Below are 22871 nucleotides of genomic sequence, written 5' to 3'. Positions count from 1 at the left end.
ACTTCACTCTGGCTGAGATCTGACTAGGAAGCACAGTACAGAGTCTACATTCCATTTACAGCACATCCATCAGGTCTTTTATTTAAAAAGGCAAAAAAAAAAGCTCCTTTCACCATTACACTTATTCAGTGCAACAGAAATTGAAAAAAAACAATTAGAAAATTCTGTTGGACTAAATGTAGAACACCAGTGAAAATTGTACAAACTTGTGAGTTTACACCAACAACAATCAGAACAACTGCAAGAAATGCCTGAGCTCAGGTATAGAATTGCTTTATCTTCTGGATGGATCTTTCCCACCACTCTTCCCAACGCTGAATTTCCAGCAGCTGAGCTGTACCTTCTTTCTTGATCTGAGCAAGCAGCTGCTCAAGTTTACATATGTATTCCTGGATAAAAAACAACAGCAAAAATTAAGGACAAAATTAGCAAGGATGAAATATAATTTTACTTTGCTTAAATCCAGGTCCTGACTGTGTCAGAGGATTGCACAGAGGCCACTTATTTTCTGCCTTTGACAACAGAACTATACAAATAATAAATTATTCACTCTGTTCCTTTGGTGCTCCTTTTAAAGAGTTACAAAACTAAATTATCAGCAATATTTAAATGTTGCTAAAAATGCAAGATCTTAATCTCACTTCTCTGCTGAAACAATTCCCCACTGTAACATATCTGAATGAGAGGAGTCCCCAAGGAACCAGTTCTGTTTGCTTTTGACAACATCACAAAGAAATGGACATGAAAGAGGATTTCTACACATGGTGAATGTGGCTTTAAGATCTGAAAACACCAGGCATACTAAAATCTTATCCATAGCTATAATTTTCCCCTTTAAAAACCAACCTTATATACAGCATCTCTTGCTTCTACTGCTGCTATATGGCCCAGTGTGGTCTTGGCTGTTTTAACTGATGCAGTTTGTGTGCAAATGACAGAGGCTGGATGGCCTGCAAGAGTGGTCGTGGGTATTCCTGGCCAAGTTCTGTAAAAAAAGCAAACCAACCAAACAAAAAAGCCACATGAGAAGGAAAGTTCAAAAGGAAAGCAGATTATACTAATTCATGTTACTTGGACTCAAAAGTGAAAAAGATTCAATGTGGTTTTTTTAAAGCAAACACCCAAAATTACCTTATTTAGTACTACAAGCATCTTGCCTTCTAAAACTTCAGGATCTTTGCACAGTAATTAGAATTAATATCTTCTGAGTGAAAATCCACAGTACATTCATAGATTTGAAGGTGTTAAATTGATAAAACATTACCTGCTCCCACGCTGAGTTAACTGTTTAGCTTCAGGGATCTCCAGGGGAAGTCCTGCTTGTTTGCGGCGCATCAAAGTGGATACTTTCTCTTTTGGTTTTTCAATTTCTGGGAGATAACAGAACATGGGACTCAGCACCACCAACACAGGATCAGTAGTACCACTGCTCTGAAGTGATTACATGCAGGTAGATGCTCTTGACTTTCAAGAAATAGCCTTGCATCTTTGAGCATGCAAATCTTTCCTTTTAAAGTACTGCAGCATACAAAAGCCTTCTCTTGCTGGGGCAAGTCAGCTGCAATCTTTGAGAAGGAAGCAAAGATTTGAACAGTCTCTTCTTTCCTTACCTGCTGCTTGTACATCATCAGTAATGATACTTTCATCAAACTCCAGAAGCAGCTTTTCAGTCAAGGCAGCTAATGCAGAAACAAAGTTCTGAGCACACTCAGCAGCACAGTTCTGGATGTGGGAAACAAGTGAAAGGAAATCTTTTGATAATTTCGTCTCCTCACCTTTTAGTTTAGCTCCAAAAGCACTACACAAGTAGCCAACCTAGAAATTTTGCAACAGCTGCAGATAAAAGACATAAGGCTCTTAGTTACAGATAAAAGGGTGTAGAAGTGCCTCTCAATATTCTGTGCAAAAAGAGTTACATGCAGTAACTCTACATGCAGCTTACATGCAGCTCCCCAGTAGCTCAATGTGCAAAGCATCTAAACCTGACAAAAAAAATCTCCTGTCAATGTCTCCTTCTGCCCAAAACAAAGGTCATTTTGGAATTTGGTACTTTGGGTGGACCTGCTTTGGCCAGGTATTATAAAACAGGGTATATGTGTTTCTCTCAGTGTATGAACAGCTAAGAGGAGATGGAGGTATTACTCTGGAATTAAGAATATCTGTACACTGCAGACAGTAGAGAATGCTTAGTAGGAGGCCTGAGGGAAGTAAACAAAGAGCTCTAATGCTGGGGAGCTGACCCTCAACACCTACAGAGGATGGAGCAAGAAAAAGTGTTTTGGTTCCTGAGAACAGCAGTTTCCTCTCCTGTAAAATTCTTATTATCCCAGCTCTTAATCTCGTCTACAAAGATGTTAATTACTTGCACTAACAAAATGCTCACAGAGGAAAGCTTTCCAGGGATCTGTTGTCTGCAAGATAATTAACCAGAGAATGTCACTGTAACTCCCAATTTAAACATATTCAGTAATTCTACCCCCAAAACAGAAGTAATCTCTTCCCCAGTATTCCATGTGATAGAGAAGATGATTTGTTTCCACAGTAAATCTATGCACATGTACATGTGCAGATGTATGGATGTATACATTGAGCTAATGTTGCAAATACATAACCTAAAAGATAACTGAAGAGCATTGCCTAGAACCAAAAACATTCTCCAGTTTATTTTTTATGGGGAGAAAAAATGAAAAGGAGAGGAGGTCTTGGATAGAAATATAACACCTGAGCTTTACAATTACCTGCAGCATCAGTGTGTTGAGATGAACAGCATCAGCTTGGGTTTTTTGCCTTTTTATTTCCTCTTGGCACAAAGCATCCAGCTGAAAGAAGTTGTCTCGGTGTCCCAGAGAGAGATGCAACTGATTCCTGTGTGCAGCCTTCAAGCAAATACATAAGAAAGAAAAGCCTTCAATAAAGAATGTGTTGGGACAAAATTCTCAATTGAGACATAATAAGGAAGAAGTAAACCTCACACATTTTATATAACTACTCAGAAAGACAAATTCAGTGCATTCCTTGGCTGTCTTGAGATAACCCTTGCAGTGCAGTGTATACCTACATTGCCCATCTACTGGAGAAAAGGGTCTCTGATCTCACCTTGGGCTTTGTTTCCAACAAATAATAAGCTCTCCTATCAAGTAGTAAACAAGATATTTTTTTAACATTTATATTTTTATCCTAAATTTACTTTAACACTAAGAGGGGCAAAATCTCAAGATAATACTTTGTGACATTTTCTGCATTATCTTCATCATAATTCTGTTACCAGTTCTGATATTACCAAACAAAATATGCTTCTTTTTTGAAAGGCAGTAAATAATGATATTACATTTTGTAATTCTGATGCACTTGGCATTGCTTACACTGGAAGTATTCCAACACATCCATGATACACACCTTCAGAATTTCCCAATCTTCCATCTGTTTATTGAAGGGGTGCAGAATCCGAGAGGTGTAACAGCTGAGTTTCTGTTCGTGTTCCTTTAGAAGCTCAGCAAATACCAACTGGGAGACAGAAGGGAGCTCCTTCTCAAACATAACCAACTGATTGTGAAATCCTTTTGGAAAAAAGAGAGTGTTTATGTAGCATGCAAGTATTTATTGGAAGGAAAAATGACACTCAGCCAAGCTGAATGCACAATGCAAGGCTCAAACAACCTGGAATTTTCTCTTGCAGAGATTCTGTCCCTGCCAGTTTTTTTTCTAGGTCCATCCCTTTGAGAAACATCCACTTAGTCATACAGCTTTTTTAACTTAGTCAAATGCCCTTCTGCCACACTTTTTATAGCTTATAATCTATAAGAAAGAATATTGGTCCTATTTCCAATTAAAATCCACTGGAATTTTTCCACTGAGTGTGATTAAGAAAGCTACATAATTCTTAACCACTGCAATTTTCATTTTACACAGATGAAAAATTACATATACCAGAAATTAGAAGTCTTTATTGGATTAATTTACCTATAAGAGAGGTATTGTAGTGACCATCTGTCTGACTTTGGAATGACAACAATTTCTGTTTGAACATTTCTGCACAACATTCAAATGTCTTTGGCAGATCTTCAGGCACCATGATATCAGGATTTGCTTCTTGGTAGAATTCCTTGAGGAGGTAAAGAGATAAAAAAAGAAAAGTTGCTGATAACACTATCAAATTAGTCACAGCTAAGCATGCAACAGCAGCACTCATATACAAGGCTACCAACCACCTCTTATTTGAGACCAGTTTTCTTCCTCTGATTCTGAAATCTATATATTTATAGACAAACCTGTGATTAAAAATACAAATACTATTTGCATTGACTAGTGTGTCAAATACTGTTTAAAAATTAGATGAAGAAAGGGTTTTGGATGGCCACCCAAGCACTGTAAAGAACCACACTGCTCAGCTGACACAGGAGGAAACCCTCTGAAAGCAAAAAGTGACTGAAGAACAGAAGGTTTTCTTACCTCAGCAAGGTGAAGCAAGCTGCTATTAACTGTCCAGAGAATATTCTTAATAATCCCCTTAAAAGTACTGAAAGCAAACAAGCAAAAAAATTAAAGAAAATAACCCTGTAAAATTATCACCTTGGCAACATTTACTGGTTTTGAACTATTTTGTTCAGTTGTCTGGTTTCAGAGCATTCAGAATCTACCCAGAATGCCTAAAAATCTTCACCCCCATCAGTACAAATTCTCTTCAGAGGAAGCAAGGACACTGAGCTGCTGTAAATGCTGACCAGAGAATGCCTTCCTATCACTGCAGCAAAAAAGCATTCAAAAATTGCCTCCTAAACAGTTTATTCCTTGTTTACTGACAAAAATATAGTACTGAGCACAAGAATGTAGTGTGAAATTAACAGAAAGAAAGTCTGGTTTACATTTTCCAGCCCATTTTGGCTCAAATAAGGCCAACCCTCTTAGATATTAATAAGAATGGATGAATTTTATATTCACTACTGTTATGCTGCAAAAAGGAACAGTTCTGCAAACACTTTGACCCATAAATATCACAGAGAAGTACATGAAATTCAATGGTGAGAATTTACAGTTCTCAACTGTAAATCAATTGTTAGATAAATAGGATTTTTTTTTGCAGATTAACTTCTGCTTCTGGAAATATATTTGACTTACTCAGATTCTGGAGGCTCCTCTTCAAAAATCTGGAATCTCTTGTCAGTGGGATCTGGTGTGAGCGATTTCTTTACTCTACAGAGGCAAAACATTAATTTGAAACTAAGTATGTTCCTTCTCTGGCTGATTGTTTGAACTTGTCAGTCATGTGGTGGACATGAAACTGAAGGAAAATTCAGAAAAATGGAGCTCTAAAACCAGTATTACATAAAAGTAATTTCTGATGGAAAAAAATTCTTAGGAATCTCTCCTCAAGAACTCTTCAAACCTTTTCTGTTATTTTCACTATTACAGCAGCTTATGTCATCTGTCTATGGATTAATCTGAAGAGAGGTTATGTAGACACCAGACCTGAAAATTGAGCCATATTGGCCTAGGAGTGGTGTTAGTCTATATTTCAACAACTTCAAAATACAAAACAGTGCAGAGGAAGGAGAAAAAGAAGAATGTTTTTCCATCCAAAATTTGAAAAAAAAAAAAAAAATGCAGAGTTGATTGTGAGTACATGAACAGGGAAGAGCTCCTAAATGATAAGCATAGATGAAAAGAAGGCCAATATAAATAAGCAGTAAGAATTGTTCAAAGAACAGGCAGTGGCCAAAGTCCAGGTAAATTTCTGCTTAAGAACATTATATGTGGAATTCCTCCTTTCAGGGGTCTTACCTTTTTTTTGACATCTTTATGTTCATAGAGGACTTCCTGGAGGCAGCTGCAGAAGTAGGAGGCTCCTGGAGGGCATCTTCACCAGATTCATTGAACAGAGATTTCTTCCTTGATAGGGTACTTGCTTTACATTGAACAAGGAAAGATGGCAAACATTGTATAAATGACAAGTGGAGTCTTTTTTATCTGGCTATATAGTTCACATTCTCATTACTATAATGTTTCCTTACAGCATTGAGGGGACACAATAGGAACAATTATTTCTGGCAGAGAGAACTGATATAACTCAGCAGAGGCAACAGCAATCAGGGTTGTGTCCCACGAGCAGTGGGAATGTCATAGAAAATATGTGGTGAGAGGAGAAATGAACAGGCTCTGTTCTTGGTCTTAGCTGTGATGAGGACTCAAGAATGTGGAAGAGAGAGAGGATTCCTTTGGACGTGGCTGGAGGAGTCAAGCTCTAGAGAAGAGAGATGAAGAAATGGGATCACTAGGAAGGGAGCACTTGGGGTTGCCTCTGCATTCCCCTGAATGATGCTACACTATAAGATCCTGACCCCCTTATTAGGAAGATTTTATTTTTTAAAAAAAAAAAAAAAATTCACTTCTAATTTTTTTCTCCATCCTTTTTCCCCTACCACAAATATTTCTTTACTAAAACACTCTTATCTCATTCTGCAGCTTTCGTTGGCTAAAAGCCAATTTTTTAAATTATTGTTGCAAAGTAAAGATATCCAATAAAAACACTGGAATGTACAACTCTCTCAGAACTAGCATGCTGGACCTTCTCAGTGACTGCTAGAAACTCCAACTGAGACAAATGTAACCCATGGACAGAAGTGAACATGAGAACCCATGGACAGAAACAAAACCATGAGAACCCATGGACAGAAACAAAACATGAGAAGCCATGGACAGAAACAAAACCATGAGAAGCCATGGACAGAAATAAAACCATGAGAACCCATGGACAGAAACAAAACCATGAGAAGCCATGGACAGAAACAAAACCATGAGAAGCCATGGACAGAAATAAAACCATGAGAACCCATGGACAGAAATAAAACCATGAGAAGCCATGGACAGAAATAAAACCATGAGAAGCCATGGACAGAAATAAAACCATGAGAAGCCATGGACAGAAGTGCTGCCATACCTCGTCTTATCGAGTGGGAACGATAATTTCTCTGCTGATTTGGGCCTGGAGGTTTTTCAGGTGGCTTAATTCTGAAACAGAAAAAAATAGCTAGGCAGCTACTGGATATTCTGCTGTTTTCCATCATATAGTACATCATATGGGAAATTATATGTGTTTTCTATCCCAACCATATGTTAGATGTGAGGTAATATTTAACACATAGGATTGCTTTCACATCTGACTGCAAATGTTATTAGTTACTTCCATGAAAGTACTTATTTAACTGGATTTTCAGAATTTCTACAAGCAAAACTGTATTTATTTGCAAATCACACACTTTTCGTACCCTTAATGTTACAGTTTGTGTATTTATTCAACTATGTAGCACCTAATCACCTTTTATCTAAAATAATACCACAGAAGAGAAAAATTTAATACCTAAAATTTGTCTGAAGGCTACTAAAGAGATCTCACTTATCAGTCACAATGGGGTATTTTCCTCTTAAAAATCTTGCTTTTTATAATGTGCTTTCAAAAATAGTCTCAGCTACACTGATTTTGCAAAGCCAGACTGATCAGAAAGTAGCAATATTACCCATGAACAGATCCACAGTTCTGCACATACAAAGGTAAAATACAAAATATGAACTCTGGAAAACCTTTATCCGCTGCTGGAACAGAAATTTAAAAAATACTGTAGTGAAGTACCTCATGGTGTTATATACCTCATGAAGAGGTAAATATAGCAAAGGAAATCTGGATACAATGAGAGAAAAATAACTTTAGGCAGACAAGTACTTACTCAAGTAAATTTTTGATAACGCCGACTGATAAATCATCAAGCGCAGACTTCCCTGCTCTGCTCGGGTTTAGCAGAGGGAATTCTGCAGGATCCAGCCCCATCACCAGCCCTTTCCTGTGCTCTGCTCGAATGGCAACTGCAATTGGACCCTGCAACTTATCAAGTGTTGCAAGAGGGCTGAAATCCTCCTGAAATGGGAAGCAAAATGAAACCCTGTTGGCTGTAGCAGGCAATTAGAGAAAAAGCTACCTGTGGTTATTGATTCCTAAAGCAGATCTTCCACAGGAACACAATTTGGCTACACAGGCTGAAAGAAAGATTTTGCAACTCCAGTAGTAAAGTTGCTACAGCCCTACAACTGGGAGCCAGGACAGCAAGCAGCTTTCAACATTTGGAGACTCTAAGCACAGGTTCTGAAAAACCTTTAAAACATACACACAGAAAAAAATCACTCACTATTAAATTAAATTGAGGTAATTTAAATGCTGTCTTACATCATCACATGGACTTGGTGCTTTTACTACCAAGCAGTCAAGATACTGGCTCCTCTTTTTCAGTTCTTCCAACACTACTTTGACAAAATCATACAGCTCCTCAGCAGTCAAAGCCTGAAAGATATGATAATAGAGAAGGTATTCAGACTACTCAAATACACTGACAATTGCATTCAACATCATTTGACTTTGCTTTGTCTCCCTTTTATTTACACATAGAAACAATGAGATTGTCTGGAGGCTGAGGTTTTTGTTTGGCACGGAGGAACACAGGTATAGCACCTTCCTGAGCAAAAATTCTGTGGTAAAGCACTCTTCTTCCCCCACCTCCTGCACTCCCCAAATGTCTGCCTCAAAAATATTAGTTAATACATTATAAAAACACCCACAGTGCATCAAAATTAACAAGTCAAATTCAATACTATTTCATGCTCATTAGAACTTACTTCCTTATCTGCAGCAGGATGAGCACAAGCATCTATCTTCTGATGGAGCTTCTCCAGGTAAGAGTTTAATGTCTCTGCCTGAAAATTGGATTTTGCCACCTAAAGCAGAAGCAGATATTGGTGAACTGAAATCCCATTTAAGGGACTTTCAGAACCTCTAGTTTGTAAAGACCAGACTTGCTGGTAGAAACACTCAATCACTGTCACTCAGAAGAGAAGCTGAGCACAGTAATGCACAAAAAGCAACATTTCATGTCCTTTACTACACCAGACAAAAATGCTGGTCTAGTCACATTTACACATTCAATGTGCTGCAAACACCATGGTGCACCAGCATGGCTGCAGCAGCAGTAAAAACAATAATTTTAAGCTAATAATTACAGAAAACAGGCTTTGAATGGATTTTAAAAGTCACTTAATGTTTGTCCTCTTGAATGTAATAAAATAGAAGCTATTAAAATCCATTTAAACAAAGATGTGATGTTTCTGTTTGTACCTCTGCTCTGATTTGTAGCTGTACATTTTTCAGAAGTCGTTTGCTCTTCTCCATAAAGACTCGATTCATGAAGATATAATGGAACTTTGTTTCAGATTGGTTGATAAGTTCAGAAGCCTTTAAGAATGCAAGAAACAGGAGACAGAACTAATTAATATTCACTTTTTAAAACTTCCATAAAAAACCTCACTATTTCTTCTTATTTTTTCCATTTATTTCCCACACAGAAGAGTCTTCCAGTCCCCATCTGTATGCAGGATGGTGACAAATCATATCAAATATGCCAATATAATACATAATGTCAAAGAATCAGACTCTGCACACCTGGTCAAAGCATTTCAGTTCCACTTTCTCCATATCTTTCTTGAGTGAAGTTTCCAAGGTGCCAATACGTTTGGTTTCTGCCTGAAGACGTTTGCTGAAAGACTTCACCTCCTCCAGGGAAAAGTTACCTCCATCTGAAAATAATCTGAGAACAACCAGCAAGGCAAAATCAAATGAGTCTTCCTGTTCCCAAAGCCTGTTTTAGGTAAGAAGGCTTAAAACATAGATACCAACACTCACATGATGAAAACAGTATCATATCAGTGGCTTAACAGAATTTTTAAAAATGGTAAATTAGATTAATAATAAAATCAACTTCAGTTCTACTGTTCTGCCTGTGCAATGAATGCTGATGCCCAGAAATAGGTATCTATAAGCAACACTCCAATGGAATTTTCATACCTGCAATCTTTGAGAAAATGCACATTGGAGTCCTTTAATTTTCCAAAAGCTTCATCCAAATAGTTCCTGTAACCCCTCAGGGAAACCTGGATCATTTCCAGGTGATTCCGTAGCTCTGAGCGCAGGTTGGATTTGAAAGAAATAAACCTAACAGCAAAGAAGAGAAGAGAGGGAAAACATACAGGAAGAAGAGCACACATCATTCTGTTGGCATGAAGAAAATCTGAGCCCTCAAGAGTGTTTTAATATTCTGAAAGCAACTCCCTGAGCTGTGATTGCTTTGATGAACACCCAGAAGATCCCAGCAAGCAGCTGATGCTATTGAGGATCCTTCAAAACCTGATAATTGATTGGTATTACTCTGCAAGTTCAGTAAAATGGATGAAACCCTAACATATGAAACAGCTTTTCCACTTTGAGACTGCCAGCACTTGGAAAATACATGAAAATTGTCATCCATTCTGTACTGATTTTAATTCTTCAGGGAAAGATAAAGGAGGCACAAATTCTGTACATTTTTTTTAAGGCTTCATGAAGCAGTCTTCATGAAGTGCAGTGACATAAAAAATAGATTCAGAATGCAAAGCAGGAACATCTCAGACAGCAATCAGGAGTATTTAACATGGAAATTCACAGTCAGCAACACCTGTGGCACACTTACTTCTCAGTCACAGGAGCATTGAGGAAGACAGATTCCATGTCAGAGATTTGTGAATGTAAGTTTTTGATCATGTTGTGTTGCTGGTCAGAAAACTTGCGAAATTCAGCTTTCTCTCTTCCCAGAGCCTTTTTCAGCTCCCCACAGTGGTGCTCCAGGTACTCCTTGTGAAGCAACAGTTCCGCTGGGAAGAAAAACATTTTATACCATGGCTCCCTGGGAACTGGGAACTCTCCCAACCACCAACCTATTACCAGAAGCAGCAATAAAATAAACTGAGCAAGATCTCAGAGTGGCAAAAACCTACAAAAAAAATACATCCAGTTCTGTTTCTTTGAGTTTTCTCCTGTATTTGATATATAGCCCAGGAGCTCCTAACCTGTTGAAATCACAAGTGTCTTTTGTTTGCTCTAAGCCCTCTTTTTGGTCACAAAAAGATCTCAAAATATTGACAAGAGAAACTGAATGTTGTACATCTTTTACAATCAAGGCATAGATCAAGGCACTGCTGGGTATTTTCCAAAGGTAACATAGCACAAACTGGTATGAGCTACAGAAAAGAAATATTTTAAAATAGAGGAGTAACACTGGGAACCAGCAGACACTCAGCTGGTTCCTATTGCCCTCTACTACTGAGTCAAGTGACACTGAGAGGTTTTGGGCCACTGGTGATTGCCTCTAAATGAAGAGCTGTAATGCTCAGAGTTAGAAGAGTGTGTACCAGCTCTGAAGTTGTAGATATTTCTCTCTATATTCTCTGGCCTTTGCTGATGCAAGTGCAGACACAGCTGAAGTTCTGAATTCAGTTTCTTTTTCTTGGCAGCTACAAAGACACAGGAGTTGGACAAGGCCTCTGCAAACCACTTCTCCAGGTGCTCAAAAAAGCAGAGGCGAATCCTGTGATTGAAAAAGAAAAATTATAGTGAGGGACAGTAAGTAATAAATAAGAATTTATTAAAGTATATTAATTCTAAGAATTTAACCTCTTAACTATAGGAAAATATTTTTTCATTATCATTTGCACAATACTGGTAGAGTTTTTGAGCCTGCTGCATACCAAGTTTTTTACCTTCAGGACTCTACAAGGAAATAGGACAACTTACTTGCCTTTCAGGAATATATTTTCTCACTAAATACTTCTCTATAAAACATGAATGCTCTGTAAGAGGTTAAGTGCTTGTGTGGCACTTTAAGAGCCACAGATGAAAAGCAATAACTTTTTTGATCCTGTAGTTATAATTCTGAAAAAGGGAACAACATCAAACTAATTAGATAATTTTTATGTCTTCAGTCTAAAGTTTCTTCCAAAAAACTGAACTTTGTCTATTACCTAACAAGAAAGAAAGACCACAAACTATTTTCTACTCACTGTTTCTTCAGCTCCACAAATATGGTCTCTTTGATAAGTCCATGTTTCAGGTACATAGGAAGTGATTCTTCTTCATATTTTGTAAGGTAAGTCTCTGGGATGTCACTCTTTCCTGCTTCTTCAGCTCCAAGAATTGTGTAAGTGTTTCCACTAGAAGTGGAAAAGGTCTCAACCACAACTTCAGACCTTTCTGCCTCACTGCCATTGAACACAGCCTAGGAAACAACTGGGAATCATCATCTGTTACCTCTGAAGGCACAAGCCTAGAACCAACAGTTCTAAGCTAATGGAAGAATCCTGAAGATATTAAGAATGATTTTCTGGTTCTCAGTTTGGACAACAATCATACAGAGGATATGCTTCAAGTCCCAAAAAGCAGAATCATCAGTGTTTTAAATTAGAAGTTTTTGTTATGGCAATAGAAACACATAACTGAAGGCCTAAAAAACTCCAATACTTAGATACAAATACAGCTTAAATAATTCACCATGCATTAAGAATACTATGATGAAAGAAACAAAGATCTTTCAGGAAAAAAAAAAATCTATCTAAAAGGTTTTTACAAGGGTGAAATCAATGCATAAGGTATGGTTGTAAACTGCTATATATACTCCATCACCCCATAAAGGATCTAAAGGATCTAAATAGTCCAGAAATAAATGGAAACAATAAAGACTCCTGCATGCTTTGTGTACAAATGAAATCTAATCAACTTTAAGGAATTTAAGCTTACCTCAGAAAAAAAAAAAAAAAAAAAAATCCTATATTTGTGCAAAATTTCCTTCAAATTTATTCTCTTGCTCATTTTCCTGTGTAGAGCTTACCCCCTGTCCTTCATGCTCAGTTTCTTCACTTCCATGAGGAAAACTCTCCCCCTGTTCTTGTTCCTCTGTTACTTCAGTTTCCTGTGCAATGACATTCTCAGCCTCATCTGTGGTTTTTCTTTCATTTTCCTGTTGATTATTTTCAACTCCTTCATTTTCTTGCACAATGCTCTCAGCTTGCTGCTCCACCAGATGTTCAGCTTCTGCAACCTCAACTAGATCATTCCAGTAAAAGCAGAGTTTTACTGGTCACAATCAAAAGAAATACAGATGGAAAAACAAGCAAGCAAAAAAGATCTTTTTGTACCATTGAGGTATTACCTTCATCTCGAAATGTGAACTCTATCTCTCCTTGCAAGTTCTAAAAGCAAAACAAAAACAGAAAACCACACACAATTTAAAAATAAGGATTTGCTTGCTTAGAAAACATTCATATTCCTTCTAAAAAATTATCAGTTTCGGTAAGATATTGTGGTCTTGAATGGATCATTTATTTTCTAAAGGATATACAGCATTCAAATTGATTAACATAATTCTATTACTTTGTATTTTTCTAATCAAAAGGCAAGTGAACTAACTTGCAGTTTTTAACAAGGACAGGGTTAAAAGCAAGGGGAAGAAACAGACACCCTGTTCCCACCCTTCTATTTCTACAAAAAGCATTCCAGTCCTTTGGCCAAAACAGTACTTTAGTTTAAATAAACTAAACTCTTCAGCTAATGCAAACTTTCCCCCAAAATGAACAATTAATACAGGAGTAATTTTTTAAACCAGTAGTTGGTTTTCTTCATACCTGTTTTAAGATTTCCTTTACATTAAAATATTGGCTGATGGATATGCTATAAGAAAACAACTTCCTCAAAACATCTTCTGGGTAAAACATGACTTTATCCATTAGAACTTGGTTAAATGTCTCATACCTGTCAAATTTAAGGTCAGAGTTTAAGAGATTCAAGTATATCTAGAAAGAAAATTAAATATGACTACAGTGTCTTTAAATCCAAATTAACATTTTAATCAATCTCTTCAAACCTTTAGGCTACAGATTGTACTATTCCTGTTGAGCCTGAATGCAATCACATCTTGACTTGTCAGGAGAGATCAGTTCATTACAACTTCTGTGCATTTATGTATTTAAGAAATATTAAAGTAATTCAGATTTTCATTCTGGATGGGAAACTATTTCTGGATGGAAACCTGTGCTTACATAAGGAATATTAAAAGTCAAATTACTGTCAGTCATGTTAATTCTGTATCATGCTAAGCTGTGACTGAGGTTTTCCTGTTTTAATTCTGTTTTTCCTTGGAAATTAAAATTCATGTTTCAAGCTGAGTCTTGATTCAGGAAAAACCAATGTTCACACCTGTTTTCATTTACATTTGCTTTTTCTCCCATACAAAGACAATTATGGTGAATTTATTATGATTGTGTCCCATGCAGAACACCTTCACACTACAGACTAAACAAGACCTAAGTAGTATAACCAGCAATTAAATATTCTTTACTTGTTAACTTTGCACTATAAAATTCATACCTAGCTCTAATATCATCTAAACAAGAAAAGGCTTCCTCCAAATAGGTTGTCAACTTCTCTTCAGAGCTTGCTGTTTTCATTTGAGTCAAAACTACATCCAGGGTGTCTTCTTCCATCTTCTAAAGTCACAAAAAAAGAACCCAGTAAAAAAAATATAGTAATTATTAGAATCCTTCATAACTATGTAGGATTCAAACAATTTAATTATATATATGCATACTCTACATGAAGCAGGGAAGCAATCTTACCAAAGCTTATCTGCTACAAAGTCTGCCATAGATAATGAACACCTGTGACCTTGCCACCCCAAGCTGTCTGATACACCCATAACATGAGAACCTGACATCCAAACAAGTTCCAGACCAGCACAAGATATTATGAACAACAGAAACTTGCAGAAACTTAATACAGAAAACACAATTTTTGTCACCATTGCCATATCAAGACTGAGATCTGAATGCTCACTGTGAACCAAGTTGTTAGCAAAAATGTAGCAGACAAGATGCAACCACCTGGAGAAATTCCAATATAAATGGTAAAGATTGTGTGTTAAATGTTGTACCAGTTATTTTGAATTCCAGAAGGTTCTCTACATTAAGAAGTCTTTTCTTTACATGATACCTTATGTTTATACCTGTATTAACTTATCCTGCTGCCATCTGCATTCATCTAATTTCTTCTGAAATTCTTCTTTGTGCTGGGACAGTTTTTGTTGATGGACATCCCAGAGATCCATGGCCCCCTGACAATAGCTGTACAAGTCTCTACAATTCTCCTCATTCTGTTTAGCCATCTCCTCCAAATCTCTCTAAAGAAATACATTTAAGTGAAATGGTTATTTTTGAACTGCATGCTGTAAGGTAAAATAAGTGAGAATGGGGACATAACATAAAGGCTGTCAGGAAGTACACTATCAGTATCCCACACCATCTTTTCTACTTGAGGGGAAAAATAGTCCAAGTAAACTGGTGAAGAATGCATGTTTCTGTTCTAGAAGATGAGATAAAAACTTCTGTTTATTTTCTGGCACTGCAAAGCAGAAAATTGCTAAGTTCAAGATGTATTTCTGCACATACCTTGAAGTATCTGACCACCTATCATTTTTGGAACCCAGTCATTTTCATGTAAAGAATCATACAAAATAGGATTGAAAGAAATTTGGGAGATCATAAGTGTTTGGTTTGTGTTTATTTTGGGTTTTCAGGGAGGCAGAGGGATAGATTTAAATGAACTCTTCTCCCTGAACCACACCCAGCTTTTTTTATTTGTGGGGCAGGTGTTCAGTCACACTATGGACCTCTTTCTGATGGGATATCAACAGCTAAAGACACATATGGTATTTCAGGCAATAGCACAGGAAGACTGCTCCCAGACAGTAATAAAAATAGATGTAAATAAACATACATCCATTTGCTCCAGTTCTTCTTCAAACTGACTTTTTAGTTTCTCTGTCAACTGAAGGAACTCGGAGCTCACAATTTCTTCAGCCTCTTCTTTTGTGCAAATTTTCAGATTCAACAGGTTATTCTAAATGAAAAGAATGCTAAGTTATTGGCATGAATATAATAAACAAATACTGTGTGGCTTTTAGAGCGTGTGGTTAAACTTAGTGTTTCTTTCTCTTGTGAATGGATAGAGAAAGATTCAACCCTGTAGATCTCACATTCTAGTAATAAACAGTACAATTCTGTTTAGACACAAAGGGAGAAACTGGGGCAGAGAGATGGAATTTCTTTCCCGAGAGAAGACGAATTGAGTAAAAAGGCTGAAGTTCTGACCCTGCAGCCCTCCATCTATATGAGGGACAGTGCTCCTTTCTTTACTCACATTTGTTACTGCTTTAACACATTTCAAGTACAAATGCCATATGGCACTGTGAAACAAACTGGACAGTAAGTTTTCTGACAGAGTAAGACAGAACAAAGTTAAAGAGTAACTTCCCTTGCTACCCCAATATTTAGTGGCTCCTCAGACCCATATTACTGGCATTTGAATTAAATCCTGTTACCAACAATCATAGAATCATAGACTCATAGAATGGGCTGGGTTGGAAGGGACCTCAGAGCTCATCAAGTCCAACCCTTGATCCACTCCCCCCGTGGTTCCCAGCCCATGGCACTGAGTGCCACATCCAGGCTCTTTTGAAATATCTCCAGGGATGGAGAATCCACCCCTTCCCTGGGCAGCCCATTCCAATGCCTGATCACCCTCTCCAGAAAGAAATTCTTTCTAATGTCCAACCTAAACCTCCCCTGGCACAACTTGAGACCTCTTGTGCCCTCTTGTCTTGCTGAGAGTTGCCTGGGAAAAGAGCCCAACCCCCCCTGGCTCCAACCTCCTTTCAGGGAGTTGGAGAGAGTGATGAGGTCTCCCCTGAGCCTCCTCTTCTCCAGCCTCAACACCCCCAGCTCCCTCAGCCCTTCCTCACAGGACTTGTGCTGGATCCCTTCCCAGCCTCCTTGCTCTTCTCTGGACCTGCTCCAGCACCTCAATCTCCTTCCTGAGCTGAGGGGCCCAGAACTGGACACAGGACTCAAGCTGTGGCCTCCCCAGGGCTGAGCACAGGGGCAGAATCCCTTCCCTGGACCTGCTGGCCACGCTGTTCCTGAGCCAGCCCAGGATGCCATTGGCCTTCTTGGCCACCTGGGCACACTGCTGGCTCCTCTTCAGCTTCCTGGCAATCCAGACTCCCAGCTCCCTCTCTGTCTGGTGCATATGACTGGCATTTGAATTAAATCCTGTTACCAACAATCCCTCCAAGTCTCACAGAGCTGTGATACTAACCTTGCATAACTCCACTTCTGCCAACCATTTCTGCTGGACCATCTCATACTGGGTGTGTATTTTCCTCAGGCATTGCTCCCCACGGGTGTCTGAGGGACATGGGAGACAAGGACACTGTAACCACACAAGTGTTTCACAGAGGGGTGTGAAACTGAAGCATGATGGGGGGGCCTGTGCTGAACCTCAGCTCTGGTAATGTACCTCAGTAGTGCTTTCACACTTGTCCAGCACTGCCCACCGATCAAATAAATGTACAAGGAAAAACATGAAAAAAATAATATCTTTTCAAAGCAACTGTCTGACTCATGGCTGCCTGGAAAAAAGAAAGAAGTGTTTGGATTCCAGACTGGTTTTATGCTTCCCCAACTTACCTATACTTTTGTTTAAATTCACCAAAGACGTGTACCATTCACTTATCTCAGCTTCCCTCTGCGCTGGAGGCAACAAATCACTAACAAAACAGAAAACAAGAGTCAAAAATCTTCCAATATAAGCCAGTCAGTTTTTAAAAGATAAAATTATGAATCAGAGTAACCATACTATTACACTTTATGCTATTTACAGACATATCAGCAATGGAAACAAAACGAGATGACTGCTGTTTCTCAAGGCCAGTGACAAGAAACTAACAGTAACCTTCTTGGTTTATACATAACTGTACATTAATCCAAATACAAAATAGGTTTTATACATTTTTTTTATACTCAAACTGTAACTATTGTGATGCATTGCACTCAAATCTTCTTGTACTCAGAACAGACATTCAAACATAGCAGTGTTAGATTCCTATCAAGACTCTTTTCTTAACTTATTATACAAAGGGAACTCCCACACAAGAACAGTGCCTTGACAAGACCACCAATTTTACTTATCTACCCAAGCTTACCTGCCCCTTTCTACTGTTTCAAGTGTTAGTAATATTTACTTCTCTCTAGTAATATTTACTTCTCTCCACCCCCTATTTAGTTTAACTGGTGCACTGTAAACTAAGAATGTATTTTTTTCCATTAAAAAGAGCTTTACAAAAGAAGCTGAGGTCCTGCCCTACTGATGCATTATACACTGAGAGGGAGCAAAGAGCATTTAGTGGTCAAGTCCCTCATTAACTCTAGAAAGAACTCCTATTTTTCTTTGCTCTTGTTCTCCCCTGTATCATACCCAAGGTGCTGCAATATCTCCAGTCTCTTTTCACTAAGTAAACTCAGATCCATTATCATATTTTCCACTTCTGTTCTCACAGCTGGGGGATTCTGTATTTCTTCATTTGCCATAAATTCTCTGTAGGATGGAAAAATACCCTGAAGTAAATATCTGTTTGGGAAAATTTCATGTTTGAAATCCAAATACAATACAGGCTTTATACATTTTTTTATACCCAAAAAATAATGCTAAGTTCTTTAAGCTTCTGAGATTTAAAATAGAAAAAATGAACAAATACTACTGTTTCTAGGAAACATGAGTGCACACCAGTCACACTGTGTTATTCACACTCCAAAATATAAAATTTCTGACCTGAAACTGTGAATTACATTGTTCTTTTGGATCAGCTTCCAGTCCTTGACTCTGTCTTCCCACTTCCATCGATGGGATAACTCCCACTGCAACTCTGCCTTCATGAGGTTAGAGAACAGCTTGGCAATGGCCCTGTGATTAGCCAGCAGTGCTCTGTTAATCAGCTGTGTATTAAAAAATAGAGTAGTGAAAGCACCATATAATATGCCAAAAGTTAATACTGTCTGATCTATGTAAAAGGAGGGAATAATAATACAAATTATAAAGAATATCCTGCAAAACAGGAAAGTCTCCAATAGTGAAGTGATTGACAGGTAGAAATAATGAATTTCAGTTAGGGAAAAAAGACATTCTGGGGATATTCAGATTGCTATCTTCTTACAGAAAAACAGAATATATGAAAGATTTACCATGGCCTCGTTATTAATGAACTTGTAAACATCAGTGGACAAGAAGAAGGCAATTTCCTCCAGTATCACTGTATACTTCCTCAGTATATCTGTTATCTGTGCCATGAAAGAACAACAAAAAAAATTAAAAATCTGTATAACTCAAATATCTGTTTCCCAGGTTGATATGAATGGGACAATTTCTTCCATTAAAATAAATTAAATTGGTTGATAGACAGAGGGAGATGTGAATATTAAAATACTTATCTTTATCATTACTAATCAAACAGAAATTTGCTGGGGATAGGATTGGAGGCATTCACCATGTGTACTTTACAAAGAGCAGACAGACAGACAGACAGAGGTATGACAGACAGTTCTTGTTTGCCTACAAGGACAAAGCAGCAGGAGCTTCCTTACAGACTACACATTTATTTACCCAAACATTTCCTGTCATGTCCAGTGATTTTTACAGGTTGGGCTGAGGCAGCAGCATCTCTGCTACTGATGCTCAGCCTACACAGATCAAAATTTAAATTAAAATTAAAATCAGAGCACAAATGTACATTCTCAGCTGCAGAATAGGTATGGCCCCTGTTTGGCTCCAAGCTCCTCTTTGCTCTGCATCCAGCACTACAAGCAAATAATGATCTTATGCTTAATGACCAGTTATTAAAACTACAACTCACTTTATCAGCTCGATGCCATTCAGCCTTTTGCAAGGATTCATCCATTTCCCTAATCCACTTCTTCCTGGTCAAGGATTCCTGATGGACAGTGTTCCATAGTTCTTCCAAACCCTGCAAGGATTTAATCACAATCTTAATGAAATGTGAATGGCAGAAAAAGCCAAACCCAAACAAACAAACAAAAAAAACCCAACAAAACCAAGTAAGCATTTATGTCTTAAAACTATATCAAGCCAGAAGAAGCCATGTTACACAGACCAGGTACAAAGAGCTGAAGCTGAGACTATGCCATGAGCTTACTTCCATTGAGAAACCTGTCAGTGCACTGTCACACTCAATCTTTTTGAACAGAAGTTCAATTTTTCTATCAGATTCCATCAGTTTTGTCAGGAGGAATTGTCCAGGTTCCAAAACAAAGGGCTCCATCTCCTAAAAAAAAGTAAGGAGGTCAGTCTGATATTTGAATATTACACCTTGACTACTACCTGGATTGCCAGTCCAGCCCTACCTTGGCAACAGAGGCAAGCTCATGGTGCATGGAGGTGACAGCTTCATCGTGGCAGCCTCGCCGGCGTGTGGACAGAAACTCCAAGAAATTACTCCTTTTTTCCTCAGGAACTGCCAAAAAATAAATGAGGATGATGCTGCTTGGAACTGTTGATGCAGAATACAGGACATATGCACAATAAATCACTAAATCCACACTGTGACCTCAGGAGTTTGTGCAGCTTCTGCAGAGTGTGACAGCTTCCCAGGGGAAGGGACATCTGTGCAAGTGGATGTGTAAAAATTGTAATCATGTTTCAAAATTTCCTTTGATTTTATTAAGTTTTTATTAAACAAATAAAAGCACAGAAGCTATGAAACAAGTCTATGATTCTGTGCAATTCTGTGAAGTTCAGGGATAAGGCAAAAAAAAAACAAAACGTTGCAGCTTCCAAGAATGAAATTTGCTTACATCATAAATGGACTTTCCCACCTAAACACAAAATGTGACTTACTGACAATCTCTTCATCTTCAAAACTACTTACAAATCATAAAAAATGTGTCAGATCATTTCTGAGCTTGATTTTACACTTTGTTCAGCTAGAATCATTACATGTATGGTGGCTCAAAACCAAACCAACAAACCAATAAACCCCCCACAAATTATAATACCTGACATCAAGGGAAATAAATGTTACCAATAAAATCAGGTAGGGATCTGACTTCTGCAGCTCCATTTACATCTACACGTTTCAAAGCCTTTTGAAATGTTGTAGCTTCTCTGAAACAGAAAGAGAATAAAGCTTTGATTCCTACCAGATACACAAGGAGGGACTTGAAATGGGCACAATACTCTACTTAGTTTGCAAAATGTAACATTTAAGTGAACATAAGCATCATTGTAACTTGAAAGAACATGGTTCAAAGAACTGATACTGCTTCCTCTGATATTAATTGGACTGAGTAATTACATATCCCAGGTTGATCACAACCTCAAATCTGCTATGGTGGCATAAAAAGCAATAAATGTTAGATGTAATATGTCTCAGCTGCAGAGACATACATACTTTCTCTAAAAGGTATAAAAATGTATAAACTAAGAACTAGCCAGAAATGTAGAAATAGCCCTTTTCTGCCCACTGCTCTTCCCACCAGCTGGGGCACTTTCTTCTTGGGAAGAGACCAGGGTGTCATTATTCTGCAGAACAGGGAAATGGGTGGGCACTCATTTCTTTTCTTGCTCCTTACACAGTCATTACTGCATCACCATGTCAACCACTGAAACAGCTTAAAATGTAGTTCAACAATATCTATCAGGCTGGGTGATATGGGCAAAAAAAGACACATAATTTACTTTTTAAAAGCCATATAATATGCATGCTATTGCAAATATTAAGCCTGTTAATCTGTGCTTTACCAGGCAGCAGCTCATTACACTCAATTTACACCTGGCAAGGAGACTATTACATGTCCCTAGTGCTGGGACCAGGAATTCAGGAGTCTCTAGATCCCATTTCAAGCCTTATAGCCTCATGAAGATATTAATTGGGGTTTTATGTTTCTGTTCTCTACCTGTAGGACAGCAGTGGTTCTGGGGAGCCATTGCAGGGCATTCTTTTAAGCCACTCCTGGTGACATGGCACCACCCTGGCATCAGTTGGAACTTCTGGATCCCTGACCAAAGAGACCTTTCCATTCTGTAGAGACCTAATCTTGCTCCTTACTGCATCCAAGGAGCGTGCCAGGAGAACCTTCAAAGAGTAATCAAAATGGTTAGAATTCTTTCCTACCGAATAAATAACAACAAAATGATTGATAAAAGCAGTGGAGGAAAGGTGGCAGAAGAGACAGGTAAAATGATGAACACTACTTGACACACACGTAGCAATTTTCATCCAAGGCTGTTTTCAAAATGTAACAAAAAAAGCCAAAAAACCCCACCAAACCTCCTCAGAGAGGAAACTAAGGCAAACTGGATCATGTGCCTTGCAGACAAAGTCAACAACGAAGTGAGGAATGTCTGTATCAGGCTTACTGTGCCTCTTAATCTATCTTCTACTGCTGTGTTATAATGATTTTCCCTTCAGTTTATCCACCCAGAGCATCAGAGGTACTGAAGGTAACACAGCTATTTTCTACTGAAACAAACAAAACCCAGCAAGGTTGAAACTGACCTCTGCTTTGAGGTCACCACTTTAGCAGCCAGCAAACAACTGACCAACAGGATGAACTCATTTGGCTGTTTCTTGTCTTTACCTCATCCTCAAAGCTCCTCTTGTTGAAGGCCCCGGGGGGGATGAGGCGCACAGCCCCCACTGCCCTCATGTGGCCCAGCACAGCTGACCACCGGGACTGCTTCCAGAAGTACAGATTCCAAGCTGGAGGCCAAGGGAAGAGAAAACACTTCAGTTTAAAAAGCCTCTCCAGAGGGCGAAGCTGCAAGCCTGCTGTGTAGCCACACTACCTACCAACACTACTGCAGGCAACACCTCCAGGGGGTTTAAAACTACCAATGTGGGATTTATCGGGGTTTAAGGGCGCAGGGCTGAGGGGGAAAAGGCGATGCAGCAGTTCCCGTGTCCTCCGAGAGGAGCCGAGGAGACAGGACGGCAGCAGCGTCGCCTCTGCAGCGCTCCCGGCACTTGGCAACGGGGGCAGCGTGGCGGTCACCACGTCACCATGGTAACCAGGCACCGCCCCCTGCAGACCCCGCCCCCCCGCCCCTTTGGAACAGCAATAAGAAT

General features: G+C 38.6%; 1 protein-coding gene across 1 annotated transcript; it reads right to left on the bottom strand.

The window, feature by feature from the left end:
• Positions 1-49: 49 nt before the first annotated feature.
• CCDC180 (coiled-coil domain containing 180) lies at positions 50-22792 on the bottom strand. The gene is made up of 38 exons (XM_071765860.1): positions 22596-22792; positions 22384-22505; positions 21700-21878; positions 20826-20908; positions 20149-20258; positions 19941-20069; positions 19641-19751; positions 18973-19068; positions 18563-18726; positions 18209-18328; positions 17422-17501; positions 17051-17139; positions 15671-15793; positions 14901-15074; positions 14267-14385; positions 13525-13651; positions 13053-13092; positions 12732-12976; positions 11908-12122; positions 11260-11435; positions 10542-10722; positions 9881-10027; positions 9479-9623; positions 9155-9271; positions 8659-8757; positions 8213-8326; positions 7719-7906; positions 6935-7005; positions 5779-5902; positions 5116-5190; positions 4450-4516; positions 3961-4102; positions 3397-3557; positions 2739-2876; positions 1611-1722; positions 1265-1370; positions 847-985; positions 50-389 (listed from the first exon to the last, which is right to left on the bottom strand). The coding sequence occupies exons 2-38, from the start codon at positions 22450-22452 to the stop codon at positions 258-260; spliced, it is 4707 nt and encodes a 1568-aa protein (XP_071621961.1). The 5' UTR covers positions 22453-22505; positions 22596-22792; the 3' UTR covers positions 50-257.
• Positions 22793-22871: the final 79 nt, after the last annotated feature.

The sequence above is a fragment of the Heliangelus exortis genome, chromosome 22 (assembly GCF_036169615.1).
Source record: "Heliangelus exortis chromosome 22, bHelExo1.hap1, whole genome shotgun sequence".
In the NCBI taxonomy this organism is placed as follows: Eukaryota; Metazoa; Chordata; class Aves; order Apodiformes; family Trochilidae; genus Heliangelus; species Heliangelus exortis.
Note: the sequence above shows the minus strand (reverse complement) of the source record. Positions and strands in the feature narration are given on the sequence as shown.

Excerpts from the sequence above, each read along its gene's own strand:
- CCDC180 (XM_071765860.1), bottom strand. The coding sequence starts at position 22,452 with ATGAGGGCAGTGGGGGCTGTGCGCCTCATCCCCCCCGGGGCCTTCAAC. Across the intron at positions 21,879-22,383 it reads AGAGGAGCTTTGAGGATGAG|GTTCTCCTGGCACGCTCCTT; the intron begins GTAAAGACAAGA and ends TACTCTTTGAAG. Across the intron at positions 10,028-10,541 it reads AATGCTCCTGTGACTGAGAA|GTTTATTTCTTTCAAATCCA; the intron begins GTAAGTGTGCCA and ends CTTTGCTGTTAG.